The 21,086-nt window shown below is 38.6% G+C and overlaps 3 protein-coding genes across 15 annotated transcripts in view; 1 reads left to right on the top strand and 2 right to left on the bottom strand.

The window, feature by feature from the left end:
• The window catches only part of LOC105224763 (phosphatidylinositol 4-phosphate 3-kinase C2 domain-containing subunit beta), a 46,721-nt gene extending 38,223 nt beyond the window's left edge, over positions 1 to 8,498 (bottom strand). Inside the window, exons 1-2 of one of the 4 annotated variants that reach the window (XM_049458803.1) lie at positions 7,832 to 8,498; positions 32 to 1,389 (exon numbers count right to left, since the gene is read on the bottom strand). In XM_049458803.1, coding sequence (XP_049314760.1) covers positions 32 to 1,350 — 1,319 coding nt within the window. In that variant the 5' untranslated portion in view covers positions 1,351 to 1,389; positions 7,832 to 8,498. Of the gene's footprint in view, positions 1 to 31; positions 1,390 to 1,465; positions 1,847 to 7,522; positions 7,754 to 7,831 lie in introns of those variants that run through there. The other 3 variants (XM_049458806.1, XM_049458804.1, XM_049458805.1) reach the window with 3 other exon arrangements.
• A 5,338-nt stretch (positions 8,499 to 13,836) lies between these two features.
• LOC125778958 (uncharacterized) lies at positions 13,837 to 14,970 on the top strand. Its single transcript, XM_049458868.1, has 4 exons — positions 13,837 to 13,961; positions 14,025 to 14,131; positions 14,191 to 14,368; positions 14,429 to 14,970. Exons 2-4 carry the CDS (start codon positions 14,108 to 14,110, stop codon positions 14,917 to 14,919), a joined length of 693 nt encoding a protein of 230 aa, XP_049314825.1. The 5' UTR covers positions 13,837 to 13,961; positions 14,025 to 14,107; the 3' UTR covers positions 14,920 to 14,970.
• A 3,182-nt stretch (positions 14,971 to 18,152) lies between these two features.
• The window catches only part of LOC105224764 (uncharacterized), a 37,391-nt gene continuing 34,457 nt past the window's right edge, over positions 18,153 to 21,086 (bottom strand). For all 10 annotated transcript variants that reach the window (XM_049458810.1, XM_049458811.1, XM_049458813.1 and 7 more), the window contains one exon: positions 18,153 to 19,872. In XM_049458810.1, the coding sequence (XP_049314767.1) occupies positions 19,102 to 19,872 (771 nt within the window). In that variant the 3' untranslated portion in view covers positions 18,153 to 19,101. The remainder of the gene's footprint in view (positions 19,873 to 21,086) is intronic.

The following is a 21,086-nucleotide window of genomic DNA, read 5'->3' as shown; positions in this document are numbered from 1 at the left end:
ATATATGCAAGCGCATGATGCGCAAACATACTCATCCTCCTGACTAAGGTCAATCAAATCGCTGCCGGTGCGTGGCGGTTTGCGTGCAGGCGGCGTCTGTCGGCGTAGGCCAGCGGCACCACTACCAGCCGCGCTTTGCGTATAGTTGCCGCCATTGCTGCCGTTGGATAAAATTGCGGCCGCAGCTGACTGCGACTTGCTGAGCGGCATAGACGCCGCTGCGGCTGCGGCATTGCCAGCTGCAGCAGCTGTTATATGTGGTGCGCCGTAGTAGGGCGTAGAGCTCCCGGGTAACGCGCCATATTGAAAACCATAGTGTGAAACCGTTGGCGGAAATTGTGGTGGCGTAAAAGCGGCTGCTGCGGCGGCAGTAGCTGGCGCGCTCTGCGTATAGTTGGCGGCATGCGTTGGCGCAGCAAAACCGCCCACTGAGGGCACATAGCCAGCACGCGCTGGTGGATATGCCACACCGGCCGGCATAATGGCTGCCATATATTGTTGTTGCTGCTGTTGTTGTTGTTGTTGATAATACTGCTGTTGCTGCTGCTGTTGCTGTAGCGGCATATTGTAGAGTTTCTGCAACTCTTCGCTGGTGAGCGGCACTTTCTGTTGTGCCGGCGTGGGCGTAAAAGGCACCATTTGCATGCTGTTGCCAGCACCAGCGCCACCAACAGCAACAGCACCCGGAGCCACCCCACCTGCTGACGCGGCATAGTGCTGCAAAAATGCGGCGTTGTGTGTAGGTGTGCCAGCATGCCGGTAACCCGCTGCAGCGTGCATTGGTGCAATGGGCGCTGCCGCAACGGGGCCGAATGGCACCAAAGCAGTTTGTGGCGTCGTTGTTTGCAACTTCTGTAAATCTTCAATTAATTTCTCAAGTGTATTGGATTGCGCCTCTTTGGAGGTGGGGCTGGAGAATGAAATGAGATCACTTTCGAGCAGTGTTGCGGGTGGCGTTTTGGAGCGTTCTCGTGATGCCGCCGTTACAGCGGCCACATTCAATGACACATTATTATTGGCCTCCGAGTGACGACGACTGGGCGGTATTGGCGGCGCTCCTGATGTGCCAATGTCATTTGAATTGCCACGCGACTGTTGGTAACGCGTGCGCAATTGCGCATAGAAAGCCTTCGCCGATTCGGTAGATTGCTGTCGCTGCGGCAAGGAATGTGTAGGTTGAAAGGTAGGCGATTGCGTTTGTGCGCGTTCGCTGTAATAATGTGCGGCAGTGCCATACTTCTTAGCACGACGATAATCGTCGAGCGCTTGTTGCTCCAAACTCAAAGCGGTGGCTTTGGCCAAATCATCCTGAAATTGTTTATCGTAATCGACTTCCGATTGATTGGACATGTTCAAACAGTCAGTCGGCTGTATTGGTTGTGGCGAAATCTGTAAGATAACAAAGGAAAGTCATAAATAAAGTAAATTATGAACACTAAGTTTTGCACTACAGCTCTAAACTCACAACAGCTTCTGGGAAATATTAAACAAAAAATTCTCTATTTTTATTCTAATCTGTATTAAAGTTATTTTTTTTATTCTGCATATGCAAAATGCCTGCGTATTGCGCATTTAAGTGTTTGATTACCAATTAACGTCTGTTTTTGAAATTCCTTCCAACAACACCTCTGCTTGCCAAATGTTGTGTTGGGTCCCCAATACACCACAACTGTGGTTTTTCGCACAAAATACAAACTGCAGCTAAAATTCCAACAAGAACCCCAATAAAAGGCATATGCAATAATAGCAACAACATGCGGTCATATAGCCAACAACATTTAATCAGTTTGTAGCGATTACTTTTGATAATATTCGTCGCTGCTTTTATCTAATTGAAGCTATAAAAACGTAATACATATAAAGCCAGATACATACAAACGCAAATTCACTCATATACATACATTCATGTATAATTATACCATATACATATGTATGTTTATTATCATAAAATGCATAGTAAAGTATGAAATGTTAAAATGCTTGGACTGATAAATGTGATAGGAATAAATGTAAAATGTTAATTACCGCTGGGAACAGATAAAGCACCGTAAGTACAGGTGAATAAATAATAACTGTCTGTGGCAATACTACATAATGTTCACTAATGGGTTCTATATGCAGAAAAAACTAGAAAATTTGTAGTAAATATAATTGATAATCAGTCGGTGTTGGTTTAATGAAGCGTAAATAATAATTAGAGTGCTTTTTATGCGGGAAAATTAATATGGATAATATTGCAATTCACGTCAAATAAGAAACAGAGTTAATTTCGACAGTACGGAAGCTATAATACCCTTCACAGGACGATTTTATATCATAGAAGTTTATAAAAAAGTTTCTTACATCATAAAAGGTTATTTATCTTGATTTGGATCGGTCGGTTTGTATGCCAGCTATAAGTTATAGTGGCCCCTTCTTAACCATTTGTTCGGATATTGTTGCGTTGCCTTGGACAATCATCTTTTTAACTTTCATGAAGCTTTTTCCAAATAAAATATTTGTTCATAAAAGAACCTGATTTAAGTCGTTCAGGCAGCTATATGCTATAGTATACCAATCTGAACAATACGCCCAAAGAGTTAGACCTGCTGTAAACAATAGTCTCTGCCAAATTTTGTGAAAATATCTTTTTAAATAAAACACTTTTCCATACAAGAACTTGATTTTCATATGCAGCTCCAACAAATGAGTAGCTTCTTGGGGAGTAAAAGACGTGTGAAAATTGGAGATCGATATCTCAACAGATTGGTTGTTGTTAAATACACATTTAACTGTCAATTTTTATCAATATTTATCAGTGAGCGGAGGTCAGAAGTGAGTGAGAAGTGAGTCGTTGTGACTTAGGAGACAATAGATCTTAGGTCGCGGTGCAATCCTAAGAATATAAATCGATCATCACATCCATTCAGTAGGAATTAATATGTTTATCTTAAAAAAAAATATTTCTTACTAGATTTTACACTGAAATACCACTTTTTCAACTTTATTTCTTCTTCTTCTTTACTGGCGCAGACACCGCTTACGCGATTATAGCCGAGTCAACAACAGCGCGCCAGTCGTTTCTTCTCTTCGCTACGTGGCGCCAATTGGATATTCCAAGCGAGGCCAGGTCCTTCTCCACTTGGTCCCTCCACCAGAGTGAAGGTCTTCCTCTTCCTCTGCTTCCCGCGGCGGGTACTGCGTCGAATACTTTCAGAACTGGAGTGTTTTCATCCATCCGGACAACATGACCTAGCCAGCGTAGCCGCTGTCTTTTAATTCGCTGAACTACGTCAATGTCTTCGTATATCTCGTACAGCTCATCGTTCCATCGAATGCGATATTCGCCGTGGCCAACGCGCAAAGGACCATAAATCTTTTGCAGAACTTTTCTCTCGAAAACTCGCAACATCGACTCATCGGTTGTTGTCATCGTCCAAGCCTCTGCACCATATAGCAGGACGGGAATTATGAGCCGTTCCCATGACACTCGGGTCTAAGTAACCGGAACGGACCCGGATTTTATCCGGCCAAGGACTGCCAACTCGGCAGAACTCTGCCGCTACAACAACAACAACGGGTATTATGAGCGACTTATAGAATTTGGATTTTGTTCGTCGAGAGAGGACTTTACTTTTCAATTGCCTACTCAGTCCGAAGTAGCACCTGTTGGCAAGAGTAATCCTGCGTTGGATTTCCAGGCTGACATTGTTGGTGGTGTTTACGCTGGTTCCAAGATAGACGAAATTATCTACAACTTCAAAGTTAAGACTGTCAACAGTGACGTGAGAGCCAAGTCGCGAGTGCGACGACTGTTTGTTTGATGACAGGAGATATTTCGTCTTGCCCTCGTTCACTGCCAGACCCATTTGCGTTGCTTCCTTGTTCAGTCTGGAGAAAGCAGAACTAACGGCGCGGGTGTTGAGACCGATGATATCAATATCATCGGCATACGCCAGCAGCTGTACACTCTTATAAAAGATTGTACCTGCTCGATTAAGTTCTGCAGCTCGAATAATTTTCTCTAGCAGCAGATTGAAAAAGTCGCACGATAGGGAGTCGCCTTGTCTGAAACCTCGTTTGGTATCGAACGGCTCGGAGAGGTCCTTCCCGATCCTGACGGAGCTTTTCGTGTTGCTCAACGTCAGTTTACACAGCCGTATTAGTTTTGCGGGGATACCAAATTCAGACATCGCGGCATAAAGGCAGCTCCTTTTCGTGCTGTCGAAAGCAGCTTTGAAATCGACGAATAGGTGGTGAGTGTCGATTCTCCTTTCACGGGTCTTTTCCAAGATTTGGCGCATGGTGAATATCTGGTCGGTGGTTGATTTTCCAGGTCTAAAGCCACACTGATAAGGTCCAATCAGTTTGTTGACGGTGGGCTTTAATCTTTCACACAATGCGCTTGATTGAACCGTATATGCGATGTTGAGGAGGCTTAACCCACGGTAGTTGGCGCAGATTGTGGGGTCTCTTTTTTTATGGATTGGGCATAGCACACTTAAATTCCAATCGTTGGGCATGCTTTCATCCGACCATATTTTGCAAAGAAGCTGATGCATGCTCCTTATCAGTTCTTCGCCGCCGTGTTTGAATAGCTCGGCCGGCAATCCGTCGGCCCCTGCCGCTTTGTTGTTCTTCAGGCGGGCAACTGCTATTCGAACTTCTTCATGGCCGGGTAATGGAACGTCTGCTCCATCGTCAGGCGAATCGGGTTCGCCTTCTTCAACTTTATTTACTGAACTTAATACTAAGCACAGATATACATATCGCTCATTTGCTGCAAGACCGGCATAAGTCAAAAAAATCGATTCGCCAGAAAACGCGTTTAAAGTTTTCAACTTACTACAACCTTACACGGTGACTCCAACCTTACACCTCTTCTTAAGCGGAGCATATAAGAGGTATTCATATTATTTTTTAACTCAAACTTAAGTATGATATAACGAACAATTCTGCAGCATTAACTCAAAAATCACGTTTTTTGAATTATGCCGCTCTTGCAGCAAATGAGCGATATGTATGTGCATACAAATACATACATATGTAAGTTATAGTTAATGCTAAACGAATTTTATCAGCTCATTGTATCCAAAAAAAAAAACATCGGCATTCATACATACATACATTATAAAAATTATTGTTAATTTATTTACTTTATAAAATACAAGTCACATCTAAGCACGTTATCAGCTGTTTAAGTAGCACTACATTTAAGTAAAAAAAAGACTTATCGCTGCAGCACGCTTTTGCGTAAATACCCAAAAACCAGATTAAGCCACAAGGGAGAAGAAACTGATAAGTCTTGAACTAAATAGGTTTTGAGGCACAAAACTTACTTTAAAATGGCTTGTTAAGATAAAAAAGTTTTATTAAAATTTAGTTAAAATAAAAACAAATAAAATTACAAAAATTAAAAGAAAAAAATCATATTTATTAATATAAATAATACGGTTAGTAAAAAGAAAAAATATTTAAATTAATACATATAACAAAAATAAAATGTTATTTCATGCAAAACAATTATTCTCAAATATCTGGCTCTTCTGACTGCATAAATGCAGTTGTAAGCATATGCATATCAAATCTCTTAAGTATGCACTCATAATTGATTTTATTCTGACGATATTTCTACTTCTATCTCCTTCCATTTTACTTACAAAAACAATTTCTCTATTTACTTTTACTTCACAATCGAATTCAATTAATCGTATTGAATTGAAAGAAATTGATTTGAAGGCGGGTACATAAGACTTTAGGTCTATTTTTAGGTCAAACATTGACGTTAAACAGACGTTGCACAAACAGGGAGAAGATATCAATGAAATCGGTGTGGCACAACACTGCACTAATAGAAACAACGTAGACGTAATAATAGAATTATAAAAGAACAGTCAGCCGCGAAGCATTTCTTTGCGATGAGATGGTACAGGTGGTCTATGTGAAAGTATTTAAGACCTTGAATGTATTTGTAAACAAAATTAAGCCAATAATATGTTTGTACATATATAAGCAATAAGAAAATTAAATAGTATACAGATACGTACATACATATATTTGAAATCAAAATCATTGCTTACGATTTGCTAAATTTGAACGAAACGTAAGCGGCTGTTTGTTTATTATTATTACTGTTGTTGTTATTATAGCTGATAACAAACTGGTTTTGTGAGAATTCATACAATCTCTGTAGATTTGTATTGCATATGACGACTAAGGCTGGTCAAAGCTTAAATCAAACGCGTATGATGTGTGGAGGCAGGAAATATTGAATATAAAATGAGGTTTATTGTACAGCGGTTGATAAGGCGTTTTGCTCATTTTGCAACGTATTTGGTTTTTATACCCTGAACATTAAGTTAAGAACGGGTCGAAATTTCTAACACCCCGAAATCTGGAAATCCCACTGTAAACAGCTGCTCACGTAGAAGTTGCAGCGTGTATTTAGCATTTCAAATGATACTATTACGGATTATATTAAGGTGGGCAATGGATTTGGTCAGCCGGGTATTGTAGAACCGAATATTGCAGACCTAATGAATATGACTTCTAGCGCCATGAAAAACGTTGAGGATTCTGAAGAAGAAATTATTCAACTGCCTTTCAAAAATAATATAACGCATTACTTTGCAATTTTCAATTCCTATTTAAATACGAATATTGATACCCCTGACAATCTAGTGAGTAGCACTGAACAGATTAGAATCTCTTTTCACTAAAACAGACAAGCAATAAATAAATGTTCAGCCAAAAATTACAGAATACATGTTTTATGTACATAAGCAAAAAAATTTAGGCGAAGTAAATAAATAACAATACATATAAATCTATATTTCACAGCTCTCTGAAAACTTATGTTTTAATTATAACTTCTAGTACTCGAAGTGAGTACTTGTGGATGATGGTGGTAGTAAGACTTTGTTCATAACTTCAAAATTCATAATTTATTCTTCAAAATCTATGTGGTCCCCTCCAAATCGACTCTAATCCTCGAAACAGTTGTTCAATGCGCGTAGCGATTCACATTTAACGTATTCAATTGACTCAAAACTATACTATATGTACTTATATCGGTATATTTTGAACGTAAAACTCAAATTTCATTTTTCCCAAAATCAACTGAAAAGTCTAAAGTGTGATATCCAAGCTAAGAGACTGTAAACGTTAGAAAAGTAACTTAATTTCATCAAAAGTAGACAGAAAGCAAATATAAGTAAAGGTGGAAAACTTCATACAAATAAGACATTAGCAAAGTATGTCAAAGCTTTAACGAGTTAGAAACCAAGCATGTGTTTGAAATCGTTAGAGCAGAGCATGTACTAACTAACTAACATGGCAAACATAAATTTATATTGGTCGATTGTTGCACGCTGATGGCTAACACATCAAAAACAACAACATTTTAGTGGAACTAATAGCGCTTGCTTACATTCTTATATGTATATTTATGTATATTGTATAGTTGTATGCTTATTATAACTACGCCAAGTCAATGGCATGTGGATAGGTGCGTGACATTTAAGACAATCACTCAGGTACTTACTGACTAAAAGGCGTCATCGGCATGCGCATATATACATACATATGTATATATGTACATACACACATGTGTAAGCAAAGAAAGTGCGATTATATCAACCGGCTTGCAAGTTCTGCAAATATCCGATTACCTTCTATAAAATGGAAACGAAAAACTGACAGATATAATATGCATGCAGGTAAATTGAAGCGATCAACGACACTACTGCAATATCTACGAGTAATCAAGAAATATATATACATATATATATGTATGTGATATTCATAAGTGCGATAATTCCCAAACGGCTTGGCTAATGCAGCAATAACTTACCTACTTAAATTTTGGAAATGTATACGACGGCCGCTTTGTTCATAAGTATGAACATGTATGTAGACATATGTAAATGGTTGCAAAATATATGCAAGTAGTTAGTTGGCCGCGTTTGTAGAGTCCTCCTGTCCAGCGTAATTTGCTATACTTGATGGCGTGCGCCGCTTTGTGATTCAACTCTTTCTTTGATGAAGTATTTACAGTCTTTTGTTTCACAACGCTTATAGATAAAGGTACGTTTGCAATTAATTTTCACTGTCCTACGTCATAATACTTCACTAGTTATGTTACTACTGTTACAGAATTTTTTTACTGCCCTACGGTATTTCCTTTTATTTTAACTTATCTTACAGTTTTCACCGAATGCATACTATCCCACAGCTTTGAGATGTTAGTTTTCCGTTCGGAATCCACTTAGTATTTTTCTTAAGCCCAATAACAAATTATATTTTAAGCTTGCTTTATGAAAACTATCTGCACTTGTTCAATTCTTTCTCGGCGTTTTGTGTCGAAGCATACCACGGCTTTATGCCCAATTTGGTCACTAGTGAGTGGGGGTCATGTAAAAAAATAAGTTAATAAAAAATCGCAACAAACTTTAACAGAAATTACAAAAATAATCAACTCGTCACCGATTGACGTTTCTGACTGAATGTAAGAAAAATTTTGAAACGAACAGAAAGTATAGAAGAAATGTCAAAAACCAATTGACAGCTATCACCAATTTTGTATAACACTCTTCGTGATAGAGAAATTTTCGCCCTACTAAAAGTTTTCAAGTCATTTTAGTATTCCAATTCTAAATATTTATTTAACAATTAGAAATTTTTATAAAATTAAATGATTTCTCGTCATATATAAAATATATACTTTCATTTTTTATTTAGTATGTATAGAGTAAAGTTTTACATGTTATTTTGTCAGAACGATAAGTAAACCGATTAAACCGAGATTAATGCAGCAGTTAGTGAGGACAACTCCGTTTGCTAACTCCCATCAAATCCTTAAAATTTTAGAGAGTTGTCTTCATTTCATTGGCAACATTGTTAAAAATGGCCAATTTTAATCTATTGTGAATGAAAAACAAGCAACACTGACAGCTGTTTTCCAAGTTTTCAACCAAAAAACGAGAAGTTTTATCCCTGTACCATGGTTTTATGTTATTGTTACAAAAAGTAGTATTAAGTTGTATTTGTATTACTATATGCATCCCTGATTATGAACAATAGCTGTAGGTATATGGAATAGCATTTGTCTTGTTGTAGACATCTGGCGCCACGGCTGTCTGCTTGTCGAAACGATAGACATCTGGCGCCGCACTGTCTGCTTGTCTAGTTAAACAATTGCTGAGTCTGGTGCCGCGACTGTCTGCTTGCGTCTGGCGCCGTATAGCCGTATGTTCTGGTAATTTCCAGACGGGATATTCTAGAAGGACACGTCGGCATCAGCGAGAAGTGCGTGGCTATAGCCGTATGTTCTGGTAATTTCCAGACGCGATATTCTAGAAGGACACGTCGGCATCAGCGAGAAGTGCGTGGCTATATAAGCCGTGGCAGCGCCAACGTAATCAATCAGTGCTAAGAGTAAACTGCTATAGTGTAGACGAGTTGTGAAATAAAGAGTTGTTGAATTAAATTAAACAGTGTTGATTTTATTTGTCAATCCAGAGATACGAACCTAACAAAGTAAACTAGCAAGAGTAAATTCGTAACAATTGGTGTCAGAAGTGGGATTGTCAAATAATCCAAATTCAAGATGGTTAAATTCGGAGAATTGAGAATTCAGCAATTGAAAAAGGAACTGGAGGAGCGTAAATTGCCGATAAGCGGGCAAAAGGCGGATCTGCAGGCACGATTACGTGAAGCAATGGAAGCGGATGGAATTAATGTGGACGAGTTCGAATTTGATGGGCCAGAAACTTCTACAAAGGTAGAAGAAAAAGTAGAAGAACAACGAACATCATCAAGTGCAGACATGAACATGCTGTTAGTGGCTTTTAAGCAAATAATAGCTGAAAATATATCACAAATAACAGAAAATGCAGTGCAAACAGAAAATCGTCTGGCACAGCAAATAGCCGAAAATGCAAAAAATGCAGTGCAGGCAGAAAATCGTCTGGCACAACAAATAACGCAAATAGCTGAAAATACATCACAGTTAGAGTCTCGCCTTACACAACAAATGACTGAAAATAATACCCAGTTAGAAAAGCGTTTGGTACAACAGATTACAGAAAATAATACACAAGTGCAAGAGAAATTTTCAAAATTTGAAGACGAATTAAGCACTTTAAAAAATGACGAAGAAAATTTGAAATCAGAAGTTCTTCATTTGAGTAATCGGATGCGAGAACTGCAACTGCATGGCCCTGAACCATCAACTAAAATCAAAGATTGAAGGCACCCACATTCGATGGAAGTATTCCATTTCAAATTTTCAAACTTCAGTTTGAAAAGACAGCAACGGCCAATAACTGGAATGCAGCGGACAAAGTGGCGTCCTTGTTTGTATCATTGAAAGGACCGGCAGCAGAAATCCTTCAGACTATTCCAGACTGTGAACGGGACAACTATGAGGCATTGATGAGTGCGATAGAAAGACGTTATGGTAGTGAGCACCGGAAACAAATATACCAGATCGAACTGCAAAATAGGGGTCAGAAGATGAACGAGTCATTGCAAGAGTTCGCAACTGAAATAGAACGACTGGCTCATTTGGCAAATGCAGATGCACCTGTGGATTACATTGAGAGGGTAAAAATTCAATGTTTCATAAATGGAATTCGTGATGTGGACACCAAACGCGCCACATATGCAATGCCAAAAAGAACGTTTGCTGAAACGGTTTCGCACGCCCTCACACAGGAAACAGCTTCCCTACTAAGTAAACCAGCACCCAAAGTACAAAGGGTTGAAATGGAACAACCGGCGCTGATGGAGGAAATATTGAAGACTCTGAAGACAATTGCTGCACAGCGAGTAAATACAACAGGCAGATGTTTCAACTGTGGAAAAGCGGGTCACTTTGCCCGTAATTGCAATATAAAGGTAAACCCATCAAAACGGAATCAACCAACAGAACACCGAAAGAGGATTCACCACAAAAATGCGGATGCATTATCGCGTCGCCCTTGTCCACTGGAACGTAAACATTGCTCCAAATCAGAGGGAAAAGAAGGTATAATCGACGTGCGATTACTGAATATAGAACCTGAAGATGATTGGACTCCTCACCGCATCAGAATCAATCAGCTGGAGGACCCTGATCTTGCAAAGCTGGTAATGGCCAAAGAAAATGGGGTACGGCCACCAAAGGAACAAATAAGTACCGAGAGTCCAACTGCAAAAGCATATTGGGCCCAATGGAACAGCATAAACCTCGTTAATGGATACCTTCATCGTACCTGGGAAAGCGAAGATGGCAAACATTCTCGTCTGCTGATCATAGTACCGAAGTCCATGATCCCAAAAGTATTGAAAGAATATCACAATGGACCTAGTGGAGGGCACCTTGGAATAACAAAAACTATAGAGAAGATTAAACAACGGTTCTACTGGATCGGTTGTCGAGATTCCATAGCAGAATGGATAAGTAATTGCGTAGAGTGCATGGCAGCTAAAGGTCCTAAAGCCAAAAGTCGCGGTAGGCTACAACAGTACAACGTGGGATCACCATTTGAACGAGTCGCAATGGATGTTGCAGGTCCGTTCCCAACCAGTACGGCCGGAAACAAATATCTACTGGTTGTCATGGACTATTTCAGTAAATGACCAGAAGTATATGCCTTACCAAACCAAGAAGCGAAGACAGTAGCCGAAGCGTTTGTAGAAAATTGGATAACAAGGTTCGGAGTGCCCGTCGAATTACACTCAGATCAAGGCAGGAATTTCGAATCTTCCATTTTCCAAGAAGTCTGTACATTATTGGGCATCCACAAGACACGGACAACAGCGTTACACCCACAATCAGATGGGATGGTAGAGAGATTCAACCGAACGCTCGAAGAACATCTGCGGAAAATCGTTAATAAAGATCAACGGAATTGAGACAAGTGCATCCAGATGTTCCTGCTGGCGTATCGTTCAGCAAAGCACGAGACAACTGGTTACACGCCAGCAAAGATTATTTTCGGATCTGATCTGCGACTCCCTGCTGATCTTAAGTTTGGTACGAATCCTACAGCTGTAAGAAATGATGGAGATTATTGTTCTGCCTTAAAGGAAGAAATGAATGAATTGCATCTAATGGTAAGACAGCACACGCATCTGATGAGCAATAAGATGAAGGACCGGTTCGATCAAGCGGCAAATTCAAAAGGTTTTGAAGAAGGTGATCTGGTCCTGTTGTACAATCCACTTCGAAAGAAAGGCTTGTCCCCGAAATTGCAGACAGCCTGGGAAGGACCCTATATGGTGATGAAACGACTTAATGACGTGGTATACCGCATACAAAGAAATGGGAAAGCACGATGTAAAATGAAAGTAGTACATTTGGAGAGGCTCGCCCCATTTGGTTCAAGAGGATTTGTGCCTAATCGGGACGATTAGGCTTTAGTGGAGGGCAGTGTTACAAAAAGTAGTATTAAGTTGTATTTGTATTACTATATGCATCCCTGATTATGAACAATAGCTGTAGGTATATGGAATAGCATTTGTCTTGTTGTAGACATCTGGCGCCACGGCTGTCTGCTTGTCGAAACGATAGACATCTGGCGCCGCACTGTCTGCTTGTCTAGTTAAACAATTGCTGAGTCTGGTGCCGCGACTGTCTGCTTGCGTCTGGCGCCGTATAGCCGTATGTTCTGGTAATTTCCAGACGGGATATTCTAGAAGGACACGTCGGCATCAGCGAGAAGTGCGTGGCTATAGCCGTATGTTCTGGTAATTTCCATACGCAATATTCTAGAAGGACCCGTCGGCATCAGCGAGAAGTGCGTGGCTATATAAGCCGTCGCAGCGCCAACGTAATGAATCAGTGCTAAGAGTAAACTGCTATAGTGTAGACGAGTTGTGAAATAAAGAGTTGTTGAATTAAATTAAACAGTTTTGGTTTTATTTGTCAATCCAGAGATACGAACCTAACAAAGTGAACTAGCAAGCAGTAAAAATCGTAACAATACAATAAATAAAATTTTAATCATAACTTGGTAAATTTAATCTTTATGAATTTGAATAATCGAAATACATTTCAAAATTGAACAAAACACGTACCTAAAATAAAAAATTGTATAGCATGACACGGCAGCACACACTTGCCTTTTTTGAGATATTTGGCCGTTTTAGTAGTAGAATATTTAGGAAGCCCTAACCGTGCGATTCTGTAACGTGAGACAGTCTCAAGTCTCTAAATTTGAGATTTTGAGTTAGAGACAATTTTTGAGACTTGAGACGATTTTGCTATTCTGTAAGTGACAGTCACAAAATCTATTACATTTCATCATTCAGAGATGTTTTTACACTTGAATGAAAATAAATTTGTCGATAACAAATATTAAATTTTCTACAACATAGTCAAAAAACATAATTATCATTAAAAATGAAAATATATGTTCAGTTTGTGTGATAATATTTACGAATTGTATGTAAAATTGATTTATTCTTAACCTTTTCGTGTTTGAGTTGCTTACAAATTAAAAAAAAGCGATAATCGATTAATATCTATGATGATCTCTATTGAGTATATTCAAAATGGCAGACAAGAGTTTTTTTAGTTTTGTAACCTGCTAACTATCAGGTCTCAATATTTTGAGACTAACGCTAGAGACAGTTTAGTGAATAGTAACTAGTCTCAAATTGAGACTTTACCTCAAAATGTCTCAAATAGAGACTAGAGACTGGTTACAGAATCCCGCTATAAGTAAACAACAACAAAATGCGGTATGACAAAATAACCAAAGTTGACCAACCTAGACCCTTGTTTACAGATTATGTGGTTGTTTGCTTATTTCCAGTGTTAGAAAGTCGTTGCAATTTTACTAAATGGCAACACAAAAAATAAATAAAACTAAGCGAATGGCATTTCCATTTAGATTTTCTGCTATTAACAGCTGTTTTTGTTTACAATCAGCAAATTAAAACCGGAACAAAAAGCATCCAAAAGAATCAAATATCAACAAAAATCATCAAAGTAGGTAAAAAGATAAAGTACAAAATAAATATTCATTGTTTGTCATTTATTTATACTCTAATTTTAGTGTCTACAGAAATACGAAAGCGCCGGCGAGAAAAGGAGGTGAAAAAATGGACGGAAGCCGAAATCAAAACCGTGCTGTCCTATATGCAGGATCACCGAAACGTCGAGGTTAGTTTGCGACACATTAGTTATTTATTTTGATTTAATTACATCTCCTTTAATTTCAGAAACCAACAGCCAGAATCTACTACACTAAGTTGCTTGCAGTGACAAAAATTGAAGCAACGTGGAACATCTTAAAATGTAAGATTCGCTATTTAAAAAGCCAAATGAAATCGGCAGAACACTGGCTAAATTCCACGGGTGCTGGAGTAGAGGATGGCGATGTGGAGCTGACTGTGATGGGTAGATTTTATATATATTTTAATGTCAACTTTGGAATTAAATTGATTTGCTTTATTACAGATAAAGTGCTTAAAAGTTGTCCGCATTACAAGCAATTAGCGGACATTTTTGCTACGGAGAGGGAAGCTGAGGTGATGGTAATGAGTTCCTCTGCAATGGAACTCGACTCTGAAGAAAATGTTGTGGATGATTTGGAAGACCCCGAACCCGAAGCGCAGGAAGAAAATGACATACTCGTATCTGAATTGTCATCTGGCTCATCTGCGGCCAGCCCTTTTGTAAAAAAAATTAAGGCCAAACAGCAATACACTGCCATAGATATACTGGCAACATTAGAATCTGAAAGAATGAGCTTTCGCGAAAAACAGCTTCAATTTGAAAAAGAAAAATTCAATTGGATGAAGCAAGTTGAAGCAAATAAACATGAAAATGAAAAGAAGAAGATCGAAAACGATTTCCAACTCAAAAAAATGGAGTTGGAGCAGAATGAGAGAATAAGGAAATTAGAAATTGAAATCAAGTATAAAATTAATAATATAAATAACCAATAAACAAATAAATAAATAATTTTTCTTACTTGTTATTAAAACAAAAATATGAATTTTTATTGAAAAATTAAATTGTATAGTGCTTGTCTTTTTAGTTCGGGGGTAGGTGCAACAATAGCATCTCCATCATATTGGTATCCATGGGCTTCGACACTTTGCCTTTCAAAGTGTGAAGAATCTCGCCCTTTCAAGAGTATGTTGTGCAGCACACAGCAGACAAGTACCCATTTATTAAAAAATGTTTGACTCTCCCGGTCTTTTATTTGTATCCGCATTTGTTTCAAACTACAATACTTTTCTTTTAAGACAGAACACAGAACTCAAAATGTCTGTATCTAAATTTAAATTTAGACAGAAATGTCCTGTGTTTGGCATATATCCGTACAATCTCTCTGAGTTACCAGTTACCTACTTACCAGGATGTTCTTTTGTGTTATCAGTTTGAAAGATTTCGTAGCGACAACTATGAACCTAGGAGTAAAGAGGTTACAGAAATAGTTGCAAAAAAGGTTGAAAATACTTTCAGAAAGTCATCTATTCCGATAGTTTCACACACCAGAGTTGTACAAATGCTCACCACATACCATAAGAAATGTCTGACTATTAAACAAATGTTTTTAAGAAACCCAATAGGTTTGAGCTCTAAAAGAGACGACTTTGTCTCTTCTGCCGGAAAATTATTTGACATCGCTAAAGAAAAGCTTTCAAAACGTCATTCAACACACAAACACAAAACGTCATTCAACAAACGTCACATCAACACTTACCAGAAAAGTATCAGCTAGAACACGTGACAATTCAGATCAGCCAGACTCTCATACAGACGACAACAATGTAGGTGCGTCGCACATGGATTCTTCCAAAAACGATGCTGATGATGAATTTTCTCTTCCATCCTCTAAAACCAAACAAAACACACTAGTATTAGAACACACTGCTTTAGCTGCCCAAAGATTTGGAGTAAGTGATAGAGCAGCGGCCTTGCTTTTCTGGATGCCAAAAAAGCAGGTTTGATAACAGAGGATCAGGCTAGCTTTGTCACTGACAAATGCAAGATTAGTCGGGCAAAAAAAAGTGTTGGAGTTAAGCTCCAAAACACCGAAAGTATTTACTCTGTATATGGGCTGTATTTTGACGGCCGCAAAGACAATACACTTACACAAGTCAGCGAAGGTGAAAAGTACTACCGCGACACTGAACATATTTCTCTTATAGTGGAACCTGGTTGTCATTACTTTGGCCACGTCACCTCTCCTTCTGGGTCAGCTGAGGATGAGACGCAAGCTATATGGCAACATTTAGAAGACAATTCAGTTGATGTGGAACATCTAGAAGTTGTCGGTGCTGATGGCACCAACACGAACACAGGTTGGAAAGGTGGAATCATTCGGAAACTAGAAGAAAGAATAGGTAGGCCATTACAGTGGGTTGTTTGTCTTCTACATTTCAACGAACTTCCATTTCGTGCTCTTTTCGAACATATAGATGGTGTCTCAAAGAGTCCAAATACATTCTCTGTCGACATAGGTAAACTGCTCTCTGATTGTGAGAAGTTGCCTGTTGTCAAATTTGAAAGTTTTCCATCCTGCCAATTACCTTCTGAGGTTATTAATCCGACCCAACTTGGCACAGACCAAGCTTATCTCTATAAAATATCAGAAGCTGTTATTTCCGGTCAATGTTCCTCAGATTTAGCGTCGATGCATCCAGGTAACATGTGCAAATCTCGCTGGCTCACCTGTGCAAATAGAATTCTGAGATTATACATTTCTACTGACAAACCAACAAAGGAAATAAAGATTTTGGTCAAGTACATACTTACAGTTTACTCACCTTTGTGGTTCTCAATAAGATTCAACAGTTCAATCAAAGATGGCTCGCGCCATCTCTATGCTGCAATTCAAAGGTCGAGATACTTACCTGCTAAACTGCGCAAGGTTGTCGATTCATCCATTCAACAGAATGCTTTCTTTGCTCTTCCAGAAAACATTCTCCTTAGTATGATGACTGATGAACGGATAGAAGTCAGAAAGTTGGCCCTTGACCGCCTTCTGGTAGCCAGAGAAGCAGAGTCTGACACTGTAAATGGAAGGGTTAGATGTAATAAAGTGTCAAAGCTGAATTTCAAAGCTAATAATTATTACGATATGATTAACTGGAAGACTATTACCTTGACTGTTCCACCAGTTCTTTGTTCAGTTTCTAACGAAGAACTCATAAAAGGGCTGTCGGGAGACACTGCAGAGGTATGGAAATTTAGTGAATTCCCCTCTCACACCGTGCCAGTCGAGCGAACGTCAAACTGGTGGCAGAGGCATCTTCTAAAGTTATTGGCTCCCAATCTCGTGATCGTTTTATACGCTCTATAATGAAATCTAGGCAACAAGTGCCAAAGTTTAGTACAAAATCTGATTTTATCAATAAATTTGACACAGATTCAGACTAAAACAAGCCTGACATATGGTTGGTTGGTTGGGTTGGGCTTGGGAGGAACCCGAAGAGCAGCCACCTCCACGCGGTGGGTTCTGGGTGACCAAAACAGATTAGCTGAGAGCTGCAACAACTTTCACCTTGCGCTGTGGCGCGCCGCCTTTTCGCTCGTATCTCGGGAACGGTTCGTCCTACGGCCATGATCACATATACTATTTCGGTAGCAAATGACGTGACAAATAACTTTTGTTTTATACATTTTGCCATGAGATGCGTATTTCAGGCGCTAGGTAGACAATTTCACGATTTTAGGCGAATTTCCGAAATTTCAAGGCCGGAGTTGGGGTTGAAGATGCAATCCGATCTCAAAACAAAAAGTTGCATTGGAATCAGGAAGTACTAAGGCAACTTTTCCGCACTATTACAAATCCCCCATCGAAAAAATTCCGGAATCTACCCACCCTAATGACTATACTAACTCAAATACTAAGGAACTAATGACTTTAGCTCTCTCTTTGCATGCCCAGCAAACCTCACTCAACTAACACCCCATCCTTATGGTCTGACCCCATCGAAAATCCACGTGTCCTAGGCCTACCTACCCAATCGGCCAACTAGCGAAAATACCGCAAGACTTTTTTGACAACCCAATACAAATAGGCGGTCATGACTAAATCATAATATCTTTCATTATTACAAACTTCGTGGCGAATGTAATTATTAACAAATTTACTTCCTGCAACTAAACGCGTACTTGAAACTAGTACCATACAATTTGTTTTTGTAAAGATATTAAAAAAGGTCCATTTAATTTCACATAAAACCGGTAACATTTTATTGAATTTCTTTTGATTTTCATTTTTAAATTCATACACAAAGATTTTGTTGCTAGACTTATTTAGATAAGACTTGAAATACATTTATGTTCACTTATTTAAATTTGTTGCAATTTCCCAATAGTTTCAAATTGGACTTTTTCAAATATTATATTAATTAATAAAAATAATAATAGTAGTTTAGAGCAAATAAATACTTCATTTATGAATACAAGTTCTCTTTCATTCGTAATTTAATAAACAATTCAATACTTATCGCTATATATGTATATACGCAATTATATACATATATATAATAAACAATTAATGCTAATTTAGTGAAATACTTGGTGGCATATATATAGACGTAATAAAGACAGCAGCTTTTGTATATATGTATGTAGTTTTCAATAGTATAACTGTGAAGAAAGCTGCAAGTATTTTTTATTTCCTTTATCTCGTCTATGAATACGCCTTAAGATTTATAATGATAAAAAGGGAAGAAGAAAGTAATAACAATTTCGCTTAGCTATATATAAGATTTGCAGGCCGTTTAAAACTTCCTTTATAATTATAATTAATAATAGTAATAGCTATATATATCATACTGGTACACACATAATTTTATTATTAATAATAAAAATTGGCAAAAAAACATGCAGACTTCGTTTCAGCTGTCGCATACAGCTCATTAAGTACTATTGAGCTTTTATTATAAATGTATGTATGTAGGCGGTTTAATGATGAAGGAGCTAGCCTGTGGTAGTAATGCAATTACGGTCGGTCGGTGGTGATGGTGCCAAAAATGTTAGTAGTGATGCTAAATGTGCTATTATTTGGAGCAAATGCGCTAGAGTGTGATATATTTTATATTAGTTGTAATGTTAATAGCTCTTGATTTTAACGCTGACTTAGTTGTATCCCTGCGTTTACGTTGCCACTAATCAATAGCGGGACCGGTTGCGCCTGGCACCGTCTTTATGAGATCATTTTTTTCATTCTTATCACTTTTTTCACTTATATCAATGTCGGTTGCAGCTGCTGACGGATCGTTAATATCGCGCTCAAATTCATAGAAATCACAATCCATTCCTACATCTTCATCTAATTCATTTAGCGCTTGATAATCATTTAGAGTATCCATATTAAACACATCTGGCAAATCTGTACCAGTTACATCAGTAAGACGCGCGCGTAAACGTTTAGATATTTGTGTCAAATCTTTGTATTGAATATTGACAGCTTCATTAAGATTTAGATGACTGATTTTGAGCGATTTTCCCATTTCGTAAATTTCAGCATCAACTTGCGAATCATGAGCGGCAGCAGCATCAGGAAGAGTAATAGTAGCAGCATCAGTATTAGATGTTGGAGCAGCACCAGCCGGAGTTATTGTTTTATTTACCATATTTGGTTGTTGTTTTTGTGTTGTCTGCCAAAGTTGATCCGTCATATACTCCACATACCAGTCATCCGCTGGTTTAGCTTGTAACTCTAACCTTCCCGAAATGCGTCCATTAAAATCGAACACATTGAAAACTCCAGCTAATTGCAAGCCCTGCTTGAAAATATTCAAGTTCAAAGTTGTATAACCGATGATGGCATCGTCGTTCGGAGTGGGTACCAATTCTGTGGTGGTACTTGTGTCGCTGTCATTAGCTGATGGCACATTCGCCTTCTTCCATAACTTCAAAACGAAACTTTTCCGGAGCTGGAGGATAAACGTAATTAAACATGTAGCAATTAGATTATATTATTGAAATATCTTAAAAATTTATGAGATATCTACATATATAGACCAGATTTCAAATTTTTTAAAACAAAAATTAGAGTATAATCTTTTAATCCCAACATATTAGACTAAAAATAAGATTTTCAACTGTTTTTCTTTTTTTTAATTCCAAGTTGTTTTTGTCTAAAAATTCACAAATTTGTTTTTTATTTTAAAGGGAAAAAACTTTAGTTTTCTTTTTAATCCCAAAATCAGAATTTACAAGAAATGTTGGCTTGGGTGACCGCAAAGCCATAACACCCTTCACAAATAAAACAGCTTTCACACAAGAACTTGATTATGATCGGTCAGTTTGTATGGCAGCTATACGTTTTATTGGTTGGATATGACCGCGATTATTGCCAAGGTACAGAGCCGCAACAAAATCCCCGAACCGGCAGTACATGGAGAAAGGACAAAGAAACGTTGTTGGCAACTTAAACTACGCCGCACCTATGTATATAGTCGCCTGGATGAAGTGAAACGCAAATGAGGAAACTTCAGACAATCGAACACCTACATAGTCAGGATTTCGCAGAAATCACCCTTACAGGCACCTGCTTGGAGTGGAACCGGTTTCTAGGAACATCAAGAGATCATTCCTTAACTACGTCGACGACATTAGACAATACGTCGACCAAACTTCGGACGCAACTAACTTCCTACAAGCACAGACCGCCATTCACAGTGTAGCTATCAACACCTTCACTGACTACCTCGCAGCGAATGGCGTATTAAGAGTCAGACCACCACCCATAGCAGACGAAGAGCTCGAATTGCCGCTAGAAACGAGGGTGACCCTTGCGCAGCTTCGTTCTGGATACTGTAGTAGGTTAAACTCCTAATTATCCAGGATAGACTGTGACATATCCAATATATGTCCTGTATGCAATGTGTCTCCGCATGACACTGACCACCTCTTTGCATGCCCTACTAGCCCCACTCATCTAACATCCTTTTTCCTTCCACGGCACGTATCCTGGGTCTTCCGTTAGATGATGACGTCGACAACAATCCATTCTATCCTTACCACCTAAACGGGGACTATTTACCCGTTATAACAACAACAACATAGTGGTGCGATGTCGCCGGCAGCTTCTTGGGGAGAAAAGGACGAGTGCAGATCGATATCTCAAAAAATTAAATTGATTAAA

The sequence above is a fragment of the Bactrocera dorsalis genome, chromosome 5 (genome assembly GCF_023373825.1).
Source record: "Bactrocera dorsalis isolate Fly_Bdor chromosome 5, ASM2337382v1, whole genome shotgun sequence".
NCBI classification, from domain to species: Eukaryota; Metazoa; Arthropoda; class Insecta; order Diptera; family Tephritidae; genus Bactrocera; species Bactrocera dorsalis.
Note: the sequence above shows the minus strand (reverse complement) of the source record. Positions and strands in the feature narration are given on the sequence as shown.